This window comes from Lutra lutra, chromosome 6 (assembly GCF_902655055.1).
Source record: "Lutra lutra chromosome 6, mLutLut1.2, whole genome shotgun sequence".
Taxonomy (NCBI): Eukaryota; Metazoa; Chordata; class Mammalia; order Carnivora; family Mustelidae; genus Lutra; species Lutra lutra.
The window spans coordinates 130,071,155-130,089,722 of record NC_062283.1 but is presented as its reverse complement, the minus strand read 5'-3'; the positions used below and the strand labels follow the sequence as shown (position 1 = coordinate 130,089,722).

Genomic DNA, 18,568 nt, shown 5'->3' with positions numbered 1-18,568 from the left:
CACATTTATCTTTACCTGGCATATATATACATGCCATCTTCTTTATATTAAAATATTAAGCCATTCATGATGATCACTTGTCTGCCGTGACCAAAAAACCAAATATGTAACAGTATCCCTTCTATGGTTCACATTTGTGGTTAATGCCCAATTTTTTCAATTCCACATCTTAACCTTTCAGTCTTCTCTGGAAAAGTGGCTCTACATGCTACCCTGGTGGGCCTGTAACTTTGCTCACTCTACAAAGCTACGAGCTCCAGAATGTTCCTTAACATTTCCTTGTGGCAGTCCTTCCTCAGTTTATCACAGCCAACTGCAATTTTCTTTTCAGCGGTCTTTACTGGTGGTAAGGGAGGCGGCAAGCTTGTTCTAGCACCTTGCTAATTATAAACATAGCTTGTCACTGAGTGTCTAAAGATAATACTGATGACATTATTAGGTCAATAGTCAGCTAAAGGAGAGTCTTGATAAATGATGTAATATGAAAAAACTCATTACCTTGTCTCATAAGGTTGCCACCCTGGTAAATCATAAGAACGCACTCCATAAACTCATATAAATTTTAATAAATGCCCCTGAGAGAATCACTCACAATTTTCTTTTTTTTTTTTTTTAAAGATTTTTTTTTATTTATTTGTCAGAGAGAGAGGGAGAGAGAGTGAGCACAGGCGGACAGAATGGCAGGCAGAGGCAGAGGGAGAAGCAGGCTCCCCGCCAAGCAAGGAGCCCGATGTGGGACTCGATCCCAGGACGCTGGGATCATGACCTGAGCCGAAGGCAGCTGCTTAACCAACTGAGCCACCCAGGCGTCCCACAATTTTCTTGTAGTATAACAGATTAGGTATAATTACACTTGTTTGAATTAACTGGATTCAGAGATATTAGTAATTGGGGTGCCTGGGTGGCTCAATCGGTTAAGCATTGGACTCTTGGTTTTGGCTCAAATCATGATCTCATGGGTTGTGGGACTGAGCCCTGCACTGGGCTCCATACTCAGCGGGGAGCCTGCTTAAGATTCTCTCCCTCTGCACCACCCCCCACTCACACTCTCTCTCTAAAATAAATAAATCTTTTTTTAAAAAGGTACTAAGTAATTAATGTCTCCCACAAGTGCTTCTTTGTTGTTGTTGTTTTTAAGATTTTATTTATTTATTTGAGAGAGAACATGAGGGTGGAAGCAGAGGGAGAGGGAGAAGCAGACTCCCCTCCGATCAGGAAGCCTGATGCGGGGCCGATCCCAGGACCCTGGGATCAAGACCCAAGCTCAAGGCAGACGCTTAACAACTGAGCCACCCAGGTGTCCCCACAAGTGCTTCTTTAGAGATTAAGTATTAGAAACTACTTATATGCAAGCAAGAGTTAAGTCTTTTTCTAAGATTCAGTTAGGAGTTTTCTATCTTTTATTTCATTGAGTTTCTTTTATGACCCCTAAAAAGCTATTAGAAAGGCTTGTATTTCTGAGACAGAGAAACTGAACAATTCCATAAAAATCTTCTTTTTGCTCCTCTTCCTGCTTCTATTCTTGCTAGGACCCCCACCCCATTTTACACATGCCTCAGAATGCAAATAGTGTATGTCCTCCTTGTAAGGGACAAGAAGTTCATGACTTCTTCAAAACAAATAACATCTAAGGAAGGACCAGATGACAATGACTGAACAAAGCTGTCAAATGTGTATTCCAGACCACCAGCGCTAGACATCTCAACACCAAGACACCTCGGCTCCAAGGAATAACGCCCGGGGCTCATCTTCATTCTCACTGGCTCCTGAATGCCTGAGAGGACACATACACCACACCATGATCCTTAATAAAAAATGCCAGACCCCAAATAAAGACAGAACTCATCCTCCTTTCTTTTCCATGTCTCCCAGTCGCTTCGTCTGTATCTGCCCTCTCTGTACATTCAATAAACTCTGCTCTCACTTCTTGCTGCTTTGCATTTGCATCCTGCACAAAGCCAAGGACCCTCTTGGCTAGTCCTACAGGACCCCCTCCAGGTCTTCAACATCATTTTTTGATATGAACTTAAATCAAACACTCAGAGAAAAACAGCAAGTCTGTCGAACACAGGGGATCACATGGATTTACCTCACTAAGAATACCAACTGATTTTTTAGATTAAGTCCTTTAAAAATTAATGATAAGCAAAGTCATCAGATTTTATTAACACAGTAAGATGAATATAGAAAGTATAGATTTTTTCAAAGCTTATTAGTTTCCACCTAATTGGAAGAGATTAGCACAATGTTTGTTTTTACCTTCCGGTGGCCTGTTGGATGTTGCCACAACGACGACCCCATTTTTGAACAGATTTTCAAAAAGCTGTTTCAGAATCATGGCATCAGCAATGTCAGTGACCTATGGACAACAACACATTTGTTTTATTTTAATTTCACTTCTGCTCTAACAAATTTGCTAATGGCTCATCTTTTTTTTTTTTTTAAAGGATGGAAGTGAATCCAAGAGAAAAATTCTAATTATCACCATGAAGAAAACAGTAGATAATTAAAAGCATGAAAGACTGTATGGTAGTCTTTTAAACTTGACTCTTTCTTGCAAGCCTATCATTTCTAAGCAAATTATCAAATGGTTCTATGTTAACTTCTTTTATAAACTACAGGTGGAAAGCACAGATAATTGTCCTAAACATTTAGGAAGTCTGATTAATTAGAACTAACATGACCAAATCCCTCCTTCTACTCCCATCACACACTCCATCCAACCCCCCGCCCCTCAGGGCAAAAAGAGGAGAAAGAGGAAAAAAAAGGAAAAAAAAAAAAAGAAAAAAGAATAATAAACAAGCCAATTGAGATTTCTAATACCTTTCTGGCAAAGGTCCCTGAAAAGGTGACTTTAAATGGTCATGGGACTTTAGAAATAAGGACAAATAGCCAGTGAGACATAATCAGCTGCTGTTGAAAATAGAATGATATGACATAGATACTATTGTGCAATTGTTGCACAAAACAATTCAACAGATGGCCCATCACAAAAATAAGCAATTTCATTGTTCTTTTTAAGTGCCTTCTATTACTGTCCATGAATAATCAAAAGGCACTGCAGTCACTTCCAGCACAGCCAGCCTCTGCTAACCTTCGCAAACACAAATATTCCTTCTATTAAAAAAAGAGAGAGAAAGAAAGAAAAACCTTACAAGCATGGTTCATGCAGGACTTTAAAAAATTACTTCTAACAAAAGCAGAAATGTGTAATATAGATAAAACCACTCCATCTAAGTTACAGAAATGCATATATCTTTTCTAAATTTTTTAAAAAATCCGCAATTAACAAGTAAGCTTACTAACTTTTTAAAAAGCTCTTTAAAGTCACAAAGAAATAGAGAAATTAAGGAGGGAAGGAAGTTGAGTTCAAAAACAAATGTATAGTAAAGGTAGATATTAATCATTGCACCTTCCCTTATAAAAATAATAATATGGGTTTTAGATACTTTTCGAGTAAAAATATTTTGATCTCTAATAGCATTTTAGATCATCATAATAAAATCTGTTTTATATTCACAAAACATATACAATAAATATCACTGTTATTTTTAAACTATGTTAGAGCATAGAAATTGGGGGAATTCTTTCAAATTAGATCAAAATACTTAAAGTTACCAACTGAGAGGTTGTATAACACAACAACCAACCACCTGGCTTACTCAGGTCTATGTCAGTTTTTGCTTTTCAGCTGATGTTTTATGCAAAAGTTTCATTATTCCTTTCCCACTTGAACAAAAACCAAACCAAACCAGAAAACAGGGATGTGCAGAGCTTTTTTTTTTTTTCCTTTTTTTTTTTTTTGTCTTTTTTTGCTGTCTTAGGCTATAACTTTAAAACATTAACTAGAAAACTCCTGAAGATTCCTTAAATTAAAAAGACTTCAGGAAATTACAGAGTGGTGATTAAAATGAAAAGGAAAGTCGTACTATTTAATTATTTAGGAAAGTGATATTTAATTTGGAGCTTAGGATCACTGTCAAATTTTGCTTCCGCAAAAATACTCACAGAGAAGGCCCTTTTCAAATGCTTAGACACCAGTGGCATTTCTGATGAGAAAGCAAACAAGCTTGCAAATTTTAGAAGCAAGCGCACTTTTAAATTGGATTCCCAATACACTGACTTTGAAAGAGAATGCTATCAATTAAAAGTTGCCCAATTTTAGAAAATAAAAATGGTCATTTGACTATCTCACCAATGTTTTTGAAAAAAAAAAATTAAAAACAGCTTTCGTGCCCTACGGTTTAGAAAAGTGAAGAGACATTTAGCTTGTAACGGTGCAAAGGTTTAAGCTGGAAGTTGAAGAAAAGCAAACAATAAAGACTTGTGGTTGAATCATAATTTGTTGTTTTTGTATTACAAAATGTCTTTGCTCTACCAGAGTAAATTAACTTGGAGAAGCTATGGCTAATTAATAAAGCAGGAGTCACTTGGGGTAGCCGGGTGCCAATGTATACTCTTTTGATCTTGTCCCTGCACTTGCTCAGCTTTGCTGGGGAACAGTAATTTTACAGTAGAAGTGAACAGAAGACAATTGGCCACACATTCTTGGAGAGCCGGCTTTTTTAGCACCCGGCATTTCATTACCACCAAGAACAAAAGAGAAGGCTACAGATTACCAATAAGGGTAGTCTGCTAATACAGAGAGGGGGAGACATTTCATTAGCATTAAAGAGAAAAGATTTTTTATGACCTAGAGTTGCTTTCCATTATGACTCACTTAAGTAAAAAAGAAAAAAAAAAAAATCTAATGGTTAATTTACATATGTAAGTGCCTGAGTCTCAGTCACCCACTGATTGGTACAGTGCCATGTAATGAGTGACAAACATAAGCATGCATTATCAGTAATTAGTATTAGCACAAAAATAAGCACCTATTTTTTATTAGCAGTTTTTAATAGCTTTCCTGTTTTACAAAAACGGTCAAAACTATTTTTTAAATGATATTGATAGCTTATAGAGGAGAATTTTGCATGATATTCTGCTCATCAGAATTCTTTTTTTTTTTTTTTTTTTTTTTAGACTCTATTAGTAAAGCATCTATCCAATGGCCCTGAAAGAGACAGGAAAAAATAACTTCCAAGAAAAAAAATCAGTTTCTTTCCGTATTATACCTTCAGAATCATAAATGTTTTAACAAAAAAAAAAAATGTAAATATTCAAAGTCAACATAACAAAGACCCTAAAGAAAACTTTGAGGAAAAGCTGCTCTTTTATCTCAGCAACTAGAACACATAAAAACAACCTACCAAAACAAATTTCTCAAACAGAATGTAGTATATTTGACAATCTGGCAAAACTGAAACGCTATACTTAGTGAAATAACCAAGCTAATGAGGAACATTGTACAAATGTAATCTGAATGCTGTCAAAACATAACACAAAAATTCCCCAAATTCAAGAGCACATGTATTCTTGTTTTTAAGCAGCAATAATTTTCTTTCAGCTCCCTAGTAAAATAAATATTATATTAATTAACACCACCTAAAGGCCAATAATGCCTAGTTAAAAATCAAGAACTAAGAGGACTCAATTTTAGAAGTGAAGTGGTGATTGTAGACATACAATTGTTAAGAGTAAAGCGCCTAAAAAATTCTTTTCTAGTAAATCAGCAGTGTACTGTAGCAGGATTAATAGGGCTTAAGGATAATTTTTAGGTCCTATCATTAAAACATCTACTAGAAGTCTATCCAGCTCCAGATCTGTATATTTAAATATATAATACAAGACATCATATGCCAAAGAGAACATGTAACATTGCTGTTACTACTAGTGCATTAGAGCACTAATGATGAATTCAAACTGAGTTACCAGCTGTGTGACCTTGGACGAGTTAGTTAACTTCTCTGACCCTTTATTTCCTCATCAGTATAATGAAGGTAGTAATAATACCTATTCTGCAAAATTGTTATGATCCTTACAGTAAGTCCTCAAGAAATGTTAGCTAGGACTATTATCTGTGTATGGTATATATCCTAGTATAATTACATGTTATCTATATAAAGCTGTATTGAATTTTAGCTGTCGATGGAACAGTACACAGCACAGTAGTTAAGAACATAGGCACATAGTACTCAACAAACAATAACTAGGGGCGCCTGGGTGGCTCAGTGGGTTAAAGCCGCTGCCTTCGGTTCGGGTCATGATCCCATGGTCCTGGGATCGAGCCCCGAGTCGGGCTCTCTGCTCAGCAAGGAGTCTGCTTCCCTTCCTCTCTCTCTCTCTGCCTGCCTCTCTGCCTACTTGCGATTTCTGTCTGTCAAATAAATAAATAAAATCTTTAAAAAAAAAAAACAGTAACTAATGTTATAACAGAATATACATAATAGGTGGGATGTAAGCATTCCAATAAATGGCATTGTCTCAAATAGTTCATAAAAGATGAATTTTAACTAGTTACTAAACAAATGTAGAAAAATTTCAACTATATTATTACTTAAGGAATATACATTAAAACAACGACCTACCATTTTTCATCTATTAGACAAAAAATGTGAAGATAAATCAAAACGTTGACAGGAAAATTATGAGATATTATTCTATATATGGGAAGTGGGACTTATTTGAGAGACTACTTCAATATTTATCGTTTGGTACTAGGATTTATTCATTCATTCTTTCACTCATTATTACGCATTCGCTCATCCTCAAACATTGTTCTAGACATCTGAGATACATCAATTACCAAAACAAAGATTTCTGCTTTCAAGAGTACATTATTGGGGTGCCTGGGTGGCTCAGTGGGTTAAGCCGCTGCCTTCGGCTCAGGTCATGATCTCAGGGTCCTGGGATCGAGCCCCGCATCGGGCTCTCTGCTCAGCAGGGAGCCTGCTTCCTCCTCTCTCTCTGCCTGCCTCTCTGCCTGCTTGTGATCTCTCTCTGTCAAATAAATAAATAAAATCTTTAAAAAAAAAAAGAATACATTATTATACATATATAATATATATAATAAACAGTAAATATAATTAATATATATACACATGTCAGAATGTGATATATTTTTTTTTTAAAGAATGGTTTTAAAAAGGACAATAAGGGACTTTGGTTAATGGCAAGCCACAATTTTGTAAGACTAGGCCTTGTTAAGGAGATAACTAAGGAAAGATATAAAGAAGTGAGAGACTCTTTGAGGGGGTCTGGGGGAGAATGCCCCAGGCAGAAATTTCAGTGCAAAGGCTCTGCTTTTTTGTTCTAAGGTATGTGGATGTTGGGAACCAGAGTGCTGCTACAGCAATATTTTGGGGGTATCCTTTTACCTCTGAATTTTAGAAAAAGGAGACAAGAAGAGATCTAGATTAGCAAAAAAATCCAGTTTTGGTATGCTAGAGGAGCTTTTCTAAAAGCAGTAGAAGACAGTCTAGATATTGAACTTGGAGATCCAGGTTCTGCTCAGGGATCACCTCTGTCCTTAGTGGACATATTCTTGCCCTTACACTCTTAGTTTCTCTGGTTCTTCTCAACAGCGGGTATATACAGATAATTGGCCTTTTCTCACATACAGCGGTAAACTCCAGGCTTGGAGGCTGGAATTGCAGAGGAAATAAAAGAACAAAACTACTAATATTTTTCATCCTAGGACACGCAGGCCAACTCTGTTCAAAGGCAGAGGGTTCTCTCATGTTGTCAACTCTAACGTAATAGAATGCTACATTCCAGTAGCACTTGTCATCAAATCAAAGCAATCAATTTGATATTCAGTCTGGTTTTAGTATCTCTGAGCATATCTTTGTCAGAGGCCTAGTGGGAAAGAAGCATTTGGTATAACATCCACTATTAGCTATGGTTCCCAGATCCAGCCCCATCAAGGCTGTTTGCAAGCAATAGGCACAGGAGATTGAGCCAAAGTAAAGGGGTTTACTGGAAACTCCAGGATGCCAACAGCACGGATAACACCTGCTGGCAACGGGAGCCGAGGTAGCTCTGGAGACCTCAGCAGCTGTCCAAGAAGCAGCCTTGTAGCCCTCCCCCCTAATGTGAGTCAGTTATTTCCTATGTGTCTTTGTTCCTGCTTCATTATCATGTGGGACCTGACCTTACCTTTTTTTTTTTTAAGACACTATTTATTTGACAGAGAGAGAGAGATCACAAGTAGGCAGAGAGGCAGGCAGAGAGAGAGAGGGGAGGAAGCAGGCTCCCTGCGGAGCAGAGAGCCCAATGCGGGGCTTGATCCCAGGACCCTGGGATCATGACCCGAGCCAAAGGCAGAGGCTTTAACCCACTGAGCCACCAGGCGCCCCACCTCAGTGGCTTTTAGTTCAAAGACACGAGACAGAGGACATGACGGGCCCAATCCCCGGCGCCCACCATACAAGTGCAATGTTGCTGGCAAGCTTGTAGGCTTGGTATTCATAGATCAGATGTCCAGACATGGTCCATTTGACTGTGGGTCAGATCGTGTCCTACAGTATGGGATAAGGCTCTTTATTTAAGGCAACTGGGATGGATGAGTAAACGAATGAACATCAAACCAACTTTGGACGGGGCAGGCGATGACCACTTGATCATATCAACTCTCTCTTTGTTAGCAAGCAACATTTTACAACTGAGGGGCCTATCCCCCCCTGATCTCCTTTATAGTTAATATGTAATTTCAAAAATCATTTTTATTGCTTGCCTTTCTTTTGCAAGACTCACTCATTTAGAACATGAGCATTCTGAGAGTTGCTTTTGTTGCCTTCTTCCCAACCACGCATTGACACTCTGAAATCTGAACTCAATGGAGAACACCCAGTGCAACCAGAGAGGTTTCTGTTAGGGCTTCAATATTGGGGTAGCATTATGACTTTCATGGGTCTTAGGCATTTCTACCTTCATGAGTCCTTTCCTCAATGAGAAAATGCATTTGCGGGGTACCTAAAGAGGGGTGGCTCAGTCGGTTAAGTGTCTGACTTTGATTCAAGGCATGATCCTGGAGTCCTAAGATCTTAAAAAAAATTTTTTTAAGATCAAGCCCAGCATTGAGCCCTGTGATTAGCAGGGAGTCTGCTTCTCCCTCTCCCTCTGCCCCTCCCTCACCTCCCCAACTCATGTAAACAGGCACACTCTCTCTCAAATAAATAAATAAAATCTTTAAAAAAAAAAAAAAGAAGAAAATGCATTTGAAAATATGTGTGTTTACATTCATAAATAATATTTTATGACTGGGTTGGTATAAAATATATAGAGATACAGGCTGAATTCATTATGATATGTTCATTTTTTTCTACAAATTTTAAAAGAAATTAAAATATTTTCATGGACCCCTGAAAGTATCATGGTCTCTAAGTTCTGTGCCTAATACACCTAATGGGTAATTTGGCCTTGCTTGCCATTAATTCTCTGAGGATCTCTTTTGCACCATCAAATTGTCATCGGGTCTTAACCTTCTTAAATAGTCTTGCCAATGATCTGCGTGTCACAGCAACAGATGAATCTTTACTCCAAATGCTTTAAAATTTGCATTTTTTACGCTAAAGGTCATGATTTTTATATGATACCAAGGAAATTCTGATGCCTCAATATTCCTCATCTACATGAATATAATAACTACTTTATGGAATTTTAAAAAATATTTTACTTATTTATTTGCCAGAGAGAGATACAGTGAGAGAGGGAACACAAGCAGGGGAATGGGAGAGGAAGGAGCAGGGAGCCTAATGAGGGGCTCGATCCCAGGACCCTGGAATTATGACCTAAGTCAAAGGCAGACACTTAATGACTGAGCTACCCAGGCATCCCTACTTTATAGAATTAAATGAATAACGATTTTATAGACATAAAAACACTTTGTAAACCATGAATCATTTTACAAAGTCTAGGTATTAATATTAAAAAAAATAACTTCAATGTCCTAATCAAAAATTTAACTGTGCTAACTCAAGATTTTGGCGATAATGTGATTAAGAGATCATAATGAGGAGGAGGAGGAGTCAAGATGGCAGAGAAGTAGCAGGCTGGGGCTACATCGGTAGCAGGAAATCAGCTAGATAGCTTATCTAAACATTGCAAACACCTACAAATCCAACGGGAGATCGAAGAGAAGAAGAACAGCAATTCTAGAAACAGAAAATCAACCACTTTCTGAAAGGTAGGACTGACGGAGAAGTGAATCCAAAGCTACGGGAAGATAGACTGCAGGGGGAGGGGCCAGCTCCCACAAGGGGCAGAGCAACGGAGCACAAAATTGGGACTTTTAAAAGTCTGTTCCGCTGAGGGACATCGCTCCAGAGGCTAAGCCCACGCGGGGTCAGCGTGGCCTCAGGTCCCGCAGGGTCACAGAAGGATCGGGGGTGTCTGAGTGTCGCAGAGCTTACAGGTTTTAGACCGGGGAAGCCGGCTGCAGAGATAGAGCCGAGGAGTGACTCTCAGCTCGGGGTTATCTTGAACCGGTCGCAGCCTGGGTGAGCTCGGAGCGAGGCGGGAGGCCAGGGAGACGGGAGTTATTGGGCGCTATTCTCTGAGGGCGCACTGAGGAGTAGGGCCCCGAGCTCTCGGCTCCTCTGGGCCGGAGACCAGGAGGCCACCATCTTCATTCCCGCCCTCCGGAACTCTAAGGAAAGCGCTCAGGGAACAAAAGCTCCCGAAAGCAAACCCGAGCGGATTACTCAGACCCGCCCCTGGTAAGGGCGGTGCAACTCCGCCTGGGGCAAAGACACTTGAGAATCACTACAACAGGCCCCACCCCCAGAAGATCAACAAAAAACCCAGCCAGGACCAAGTTCACCTACCAAGGAGTGCAGGTTCAATACCAAGGAGAGCATCGGAATTCCAGAGGAGGAGAAAGCAAAACTCTGAACTCATGGCTTTCTCCCATGATTCATTAGTCGTGCAATTAATTTAATTTGTTTTTTTTTTTCATTTTCTTTACTTCTTCTGCTAAATTTTTTTAAACTTTTACCCTTTTCTTTTTTAACGTTTTTTAACTAGTTTATCTAATATATATTTTTTCTTTATTCGCTTTCTTTTTTTAATTGTTTCTTTTTTTTTCTTTTTTCCTGAACCTCTTTTCATCCCCTTTCTCCCCACCACGATTTGGAGTCTCTTCTGATTTGGTTAAAGCGTATTTTCCTGGGGTCTTTGCCACCCTTTTAGTATTTTACTTGCTCCTTCATATACTCTTATCTGGACAAAATGACAAGGCGGAAAAATTCACCACAAAAAAAAGAACAAGAGGCAGTACCGAAGGCTAGGGACCTAATCAATACAGACACTGGTAATATGTCAGATATAGAGTTCAGAATGACGATGCTCAAGGTTCTAGCTGGGCTCGAAAAAGGCATGGAAGATATTAGAGAAACCCTCTCAGGAGATATAAAAGCCCTTTCTGGAAAAATAAAAGAACTAAAATCTAACCACATTGAAATCAAAAAAAGCTATTAATGAGGTGCAATCAAAAAAGGAGGCTCTCACTGCTAGGATAAATGAGGCAGAAGAAAGAATTAGTGATATAGAAGACCAAATGACAGAGAACAAAGAAGCTGAGCAAAAGAGGGACAAACACCTACTGGACCACGAGGGGAGAATTCAAGAGGTAAGTGACACCATAAGACAAAACAACATTAGAATAATTGGGATTCCAGAAGAAGAAGAAAGAGAGAGGGGAGCAGAAGGTATATTGGAGTGAATTACTGGAGAGAATTTCCCTAATATGGCAAAGGGAAGAAGCATCAAAATCCAGGAGGTGCAGAGAACCCCCTTCAAAATCAATAAGAATAGGTCCACACCCCGTCACCTAATAGTAAAATTTACAAGTCTTAGTGACAAAGAGAAAATCCTGAAAGCAGCCCGGGAAAAGAGTCTGTAACATACGATGGTAAAAATATTAGATTGGCAGCAGACTTATCCACAGAGACCTGGCAGGCCAGAAAGAGCTGGCATGATATATTCAGAGCACTAAACGAGAAAAACATGCAGCCAAGAATACTATATCCAGCTGGCTATCATTGAAAATAGAAGGAGAGATTAAAAGCATCCAGGACAGGGACGCCTGGGTGGCTCAGTTGGTTGGAGGACTGCCTTCAGCTCAGGACATGATGCCAGGGTCCCGGGATCTAGTCCCACATCGGGCTCCCAGCTCCATGGGGAGTCTGCTTCTCCCTCTGACCTTCTCCTCGCTCATGCTCTCTCTCACTGTCTCTCTCTCAAATAAATAAATAAAATCTTTAAAAATAAATAAATAAATAAATAAATAAATAAATAAATAAATAAAAGCTTCCAGGACCAACAAAAACTGAAAGAATTTGCAAACACCAAACCAGCTCTACAGGAAATATTGAAAGGGGCCCTCGAAGCAAAGAGAGAGCCTAAAAGTAGTAGATCAGAAAGGAACAGAGACAATATACAGTAACAGTCACCTTACAGGCAATACAATGGCACTAAATTCATATCTCTCAATAGTTACCCTGAATGTTAATGGGCTAAATGCCCCAACCAAAAGACACAGGGTATCAGAATGGATATAAAAAATAAAACCCATCTATATGTTGCCCACAAGAAACTCATTTCAGACCTGAAAGGGGTCTGAGGGGGTAGAAAACAATTTACCATGCTAATGGACATCAGAAGAAAGCAGGAGTGGCAATCCTTATATCAAATCAATTAGATTTTAAGCCAAAGACTATAATAAGAGATAAGGAAGGACACTATATCATACTCAAAGGATCTGTCCAACAAGAAGATCTAACAATTTTAAATATCTATGCCCCTAACGTGGGAGCAGCCAACTATATAAACCAATTAATCACAAAATCAAAGAAGCACATCGACAATAATACAATAATAGTAGGGGACTTTAACACTCCTCTCGCTGAAATGTACAGATCATCCAAGCAAAAGATCAACAAGGAAATAAAGGCCTTAAATGACACACTGGACCAGATGGACATCACAGATATATTCAGAACATTTCATCCCAAAGCAACAGAATACACATTCTTCTCTGGTGCACATGGAACATTCTCCACAATAGATCACATCCTGGGTCCTAAATCAGGTCTCAACCAGTATCAAAAGATTGGGATCATTCCCTGCATATTTTCAGACCACAATGCTCTAAAGCTAGAACTCAATCACAAGAGGAAATTTGGAAAGAACCCAAATACATGGAGACTAAACAGCATCCTTCTAAAGAATAAATGGGTCAACCAGGAAATTAAAGAAGAATTGAAAAAATTCATGGAAACAAATGATAATGAAAACACACGGTTCAAAATCTGTGGGACACAGCAAAGGCAGTCCTGAGAGAAAAATATATAGCGGTACAAGCCTTTATCAAGAAACAAGAAAGGTCTCAAGTACACAACCTAACCCTACACCTAAAGGAGCTGGAGAAAGAACAAGAAAGAAAGCTTTAACCCAGCAGGAGAAGAGAAATCATAAAGATCAGAGCAGAAATCAATGAAATAGAAACCAAAAAAACAATAGAAAAAATCAATGAAACTAGGAGCTGGTTCTTTGAAAAAATTAATAAGATTGATAAACCCCTGGCCAGACTTATCAAAAAGAAAAGAGAAAGGACCCAAATAAATAAAATCATGAATGAAAGAGGAGAGATCACAACTAACACCAAAGAAATACAAACAATTATAAGAACATACTATGAGCAACTCTACGCAAACAAATTTGACAATCTGGAATAAATGGATGCATTCCTAGAGACATATAAACTACCACAACTGAACCAGGAAGAAATAGAAAACCTGAACAGACCCATAACCAGTATGGAGATTGAAACAGTCATCAAAAATCTCCAAACAAACAAAAGCCCAGGGCCAGATGGCTTCCCGGGGGAATTCTACCAAACGTTTAAAGAAGAATTAATTCCTATTCTCCTGAAACTGTTCCAAAAAATAGAAATGGAAGGAAAACTTCCAAACTCATTTTATGAGGCCAGCATCACCTTGATCCCAAAACCAGACAAGGATCCCATCAAAAAAGAGAACTACAGACCAATATCCTTGATGAACACAGATGCAAAAATTCTCACCAAAATACTAGCCAATAGGATTCAACAGTACATTAAAAGGTTATTCACCACGACCAACTGGGATTTATTCCAGGGCTGCAAGGTTGGTTCAACATCCGCAAATCAATCAATGTGATATAATACATTAATAAAAGAAAGAACAAGAACCATATGATACTCTCAATAGATGCTGAAAAAGCATTTGACAAAGTACAGCATCCCTTCCTGATCAAAAGTCTTCAAAGTGTAGGGATAGAGGGCACATACCTCAATACTATCCAAAGCCATCTATGAAAAACCCACCGCAAATATCATTCTCAATGGAGAAAAACTGAAAGCTTTTCCGCTAAAGTCAGGAACACAGCAGCGATGTCCATTATCACCACTGCTATTCAACATAGTACTAGAAGTCCTAGCCTCAGCAATCAGACAACAAAAGGAAATTAAAGGCATCCAAATCAGCAAAAAAGAAGTCAAACTATCACTCTTTGCACATGATATGATACCATATGTGGAAAACCCAAAAGACTCCACTCCAAAACTGCTAGAACTTATACAGGAATTCAGTAAAGTGTCAGGATATAAAATCAATGCATAGAAATCAGTTGCATTTCTCTACACCAACAACAAGACAGAAGAAAGAGAAATTAAGGAGTCAATTCCATTTACAATTGCACCCAAAACTATAAGATACCTAGGAATAAACCTAACCAAAGAGGCTAAGAATCTATACTCAGAAAACTATAAAGTACTCATGAAAGAAATTGAGGAAGACACAAAGAAATGGAAAAATGTTCCATGATCCTGGATTGGAAGAACAAATATTGTGAAAATGTCTATGCTACCTAAAGCAATCTACATATTTAATGCAATTCCTATCAAAATACCATCCATTTTTTTCAAAGAAATGGAACAAATAACCCTAAAATTTATATGGAACCAGAAAAGACCTAGAATAGCCAAAGGAATATTGAAAAAGAAAGCCAAAGTTGGTGGCATCACAATTCCGGACTTCAAGCTCTATTACAAAGCTGTCATCATCAAGACAGCATGGTACTGGCACAAAAACAAATAGATCAGTGGAACAGAATAGAGAGCCCAGAAATAGACCCTCAACTCTATGGTCAACTAATCTTCAACAAAGCAGGAAAGAATGTCCAATGGAAAAAAGACAGCCTCTTCAATAAATGGTGTTGGGAAAATTGGACAGCCACATGCAGAAAAATGAAATTGGACCATTTCCTTACACCACACACGAAAACAGACTCAAAATGGATAAAGGACCTCAATGTGAGAAAGGAATCCATCAAAATCCTTGAGGAGAACACAGGCAGCAACCTCTTTGACCTTAGCCGCAGCAACTTCTTCCTAGGAACATCGCCAAAGGCAAGGGAAGCAAGGACAAAAATGAACTATTGGGATTTCATCAAGATCAAAAGCTTTTGCACAGCAAAGGAAACAGTTAACAAAACCAAAAGACAACTGACAGAATGGGAGAAGATATTTGCAAACGACATATCAGATAAAGGGCTAGTGTCCAAAATCTATAAAGAACTTAGCAAACTGAACACCCAAAGAACAAATAATCCAATCAAGAAATGGGCAGAAGGGGCACCTGGGTGGCTCAGTGGGTTAAGCCTCTGCCTTTGGCTCAGGTCATGATCCCAGGGTCCTGGGATCAAGCCCCACATCGGGCTCTCTGCTCAGCGGGGAGCCTGCTTCCCTTTCTCTCTCTGCCTGCCTCTCTGCCTACTTGTGATTTCTGTCTGTCAAATAAATAAATAAAATCTTAAAAAAAAAAAAAAAGAAATGGGCAGAAGACATCAACAGCCATTTCTGCAAAGAAGACATCCAGATGGCCAACAGACACATGAAAAAGTGCTCCGCATCACTCGGCATCAGGGAAATACAAATCAAAACCACAATGAGATATCACCTCACACCAGTCAGAATGGCTAAAATTAACAAGTCAGGAAATGACAGATGTTGGCGAGGATGTGGAGAAAGGGGAACCCTCCTACACTGTTGGTGGGAATGCAAGCTGGTGCAACCACTCTGGAAAACAACTTGGAGGTTCCTCAAAATGTTGAAAATAGAACTACCCTATGACCCGGCAATTGCACTACTGGGTATTTATCCTAAAGATACAAACGTAGTGATCCAAAGGGGCACGTGCACCCGAATGTTTATAGCAGCAATGTCTACAATAGCCAAACTATGGAAAGAACCTAGATGTCCATCAACAGATGAATGGATAAAGCAGATGTGGTATATATACAGAATGGAATACTATGCAGCCATCAAAAGAAATGAAATCTTGCCATTTGCGACGACGTGGATGAAACTAGAGGGTATCATGCTTAGCGAAATAAGTCAATTGGAGAAAGACAGCTATCATATGATCTCCGAGGAAGTGGAGATGCAACATGGGGGTTAAGGGGGTAGGAGAAGAATGAATGAAACAAGATGGGATTGGGAGGGAGACAAACCATAAGTGACTCTTAATCTCACAAAACAAACTGAGGGTTGCTGGGGGGAGGGGGTTTGGGAGAGGGGGGTGAGGTTATATGTGCTATGGTGAGTGCTGTGAAGTGTGTAAACCTGGCGATTCACAGACCTTTACCCCTGGGGATAAAAAGACATTATATGTTTATAAAAAATAAATAAAAAATAAAAATAGAGATATATACTGAAAAAAAAAGAGATCATAATGAGAAAACAAGAGATGGCCTTCACTGATTTATCACTGACTTTTACTGTCGACAACATAACTGTTAACTCAGTACTAAACGAGGCCCTTCTCTTTATGCAACACATTAGTGTGCTTGGTACACTTCTTCAGAGCAGAACATAAGCCCTTCTTTGGAAGACCTTTGTAGAAGGTGGTGGGATGCCTGTGTGGCTCAGTCAGTCAAGCATCTGCCTTGGTTCAGGGCATGAACGCAGGGTCCTGGGATCGAGTCCCACATCAGGCTCCTTGCTCAGTGGGGAGCCTGCTTCTCCCTCTGCCTGCACTTCCCATGCTTGTGCTGTCTCTCTCTCACTCTCTCTCTGATAAATAAATAAATAAAATCTTTAAAAAACACAAAAAGGTGGTGAATGTCAGGCTTTTTTTTTTTTTTAAGATTTTATTTATTTATTTGACAGAGAGAAATCACAAGTAGGCAGAGAGGCAGAGAGAGAGAAGGGGAAGCAGGCTCCCTGTTGAGCAGAGAGCCAGATGCGGGGCTCAATCCCAGGACCCTGAGATCATGACCCGAGCCAAAGGCAGAGGCTTAACCCACTGAGCCACCCAGGCGCCCCATGTCAGGCTGTCTTAATATGACTGAAAGGAGAAAAAAGAAAGATTCCTCCTCCCCAGATGGCTCAGCGTAACACCATTCCTGGTGAAAGTTCTTCTTTCTCATCTGTCATAAATCAAGACCATTGTTAGGTAACTACATCAAGTTGCTAAAGGAGACCTATCGTGCCTCATTTGAGATAAAGACAACCTGGCCATCTTATCTTCCCAACAAAGCAGGTTTTTAAACACAGAAGAATAAGAAATAACTTGCTACCAGTTTAAATGCATAATTTCAGAGACTCTTAAAACTAAGAAGCTTTACAATTCAACTAGGACAGTCCCCTTACTTCATCACAAATGTGTTGTGAAGCTTAAATAACATGTGTGACTCACCCAAGGCCCACCACAGAATAGGCACAAAATAAATGTTAGCTTCCTACCCCTTCAAAGTTCTCTGGATCTTTATTCTAGGCAATCAGACACAGCACTCAGCTCCAGAAATACTCAAAAGCTCTGGTTGAGAAGCCCTATTTTTAAGCTTATATTCAGTAGTTGTGGATTTTTCTATTTTCATTCCAAAAATCAGTTGCTCTTATGGTAAGCATTATAGAAAAATCAACTACTACATTTCAGAACCACTAAAATAAAGCAAATAATTTTAGGTTAAAAATAAATTCTTAACCTAGAGCATTTATTATTATTATTATTATTATTATTATTATTATTAAACACTGGGATACAGAAAAAGCCGTAAGACCTGGCATTTGCCTGCATGCCATATTTGCTCTCATAAGAAATAAAAATCAGAAAATAACTTATTACCCATTTAAATGCACAATTTCAGAGAATCCTAAAACTAGCAGAAACTCTTAAAGTTCAACTAAGGCTAATTCCCTCCTGTCATCATAAACAAGTTGTGAGACTTAAATGAGATGTGTTAATCACTTGTTTTTTTTTTAATATAACACTTAAAAAAAAAAACCACAAACATCTTTAAAGACATTATTTTGTGATCATGACATTATCACCACCGTGGTTCAGGTACAATGTAAATCCATGATTCTAACATAGGGGTGGGCAAACTTTTCCTATAAAAAGCTGAGTAGTAAATATCTTAGGTTCTGTAAGCCACTAGCGGTCTCTGTTGCATTTTCTTCTTTTTTAAAAGACCCTTTAACAATATAAAAATCATTCTTTTCTCACCGGCCATATAAAAGCAGATGAGCCAGATTTGCTCTGTGTGAGCCATGGTTTGCTAATCCCTGGACTACACAGTAAAATGAAGTCATAAGCGGTATCAAAGCAATTTATAAAACAACCGTAAACTCAGGAACAGAATTTAA

At 38.8% G+C, this 18,568-nt stretch overlaps 1 protein-coding gene across 3 annotated transcripts in view; it reads right to left on the bottom strand.

The window, feature by feature from the left end:
* The window catches only part of AFG1L (AFG1 like ATPase), a 231,639-nt gene that overhangs the window by 121,537 nt on the left and 91,534 nt on the right, over positions 1 to 18,568 (bottom strand). For all 3 annotated transcript variants that reach the window (XR_007128171.1, XM_047734093.1, XM_047734092.1), the window contains one exon: positions 2,260 to 2,359. Coding sequence is in view for 2 of the 3 variants with exons in the window: in XM_047734093.1 (XP_047590049.1) it covers positions 2,260 to 2,359 (100 nt within the window). In the remaining variant the exon portion in view is untranslated. The remainder of the gene's footprint in view (positions 1 to 2,259; positions 2,360 to 18,568) is intronic.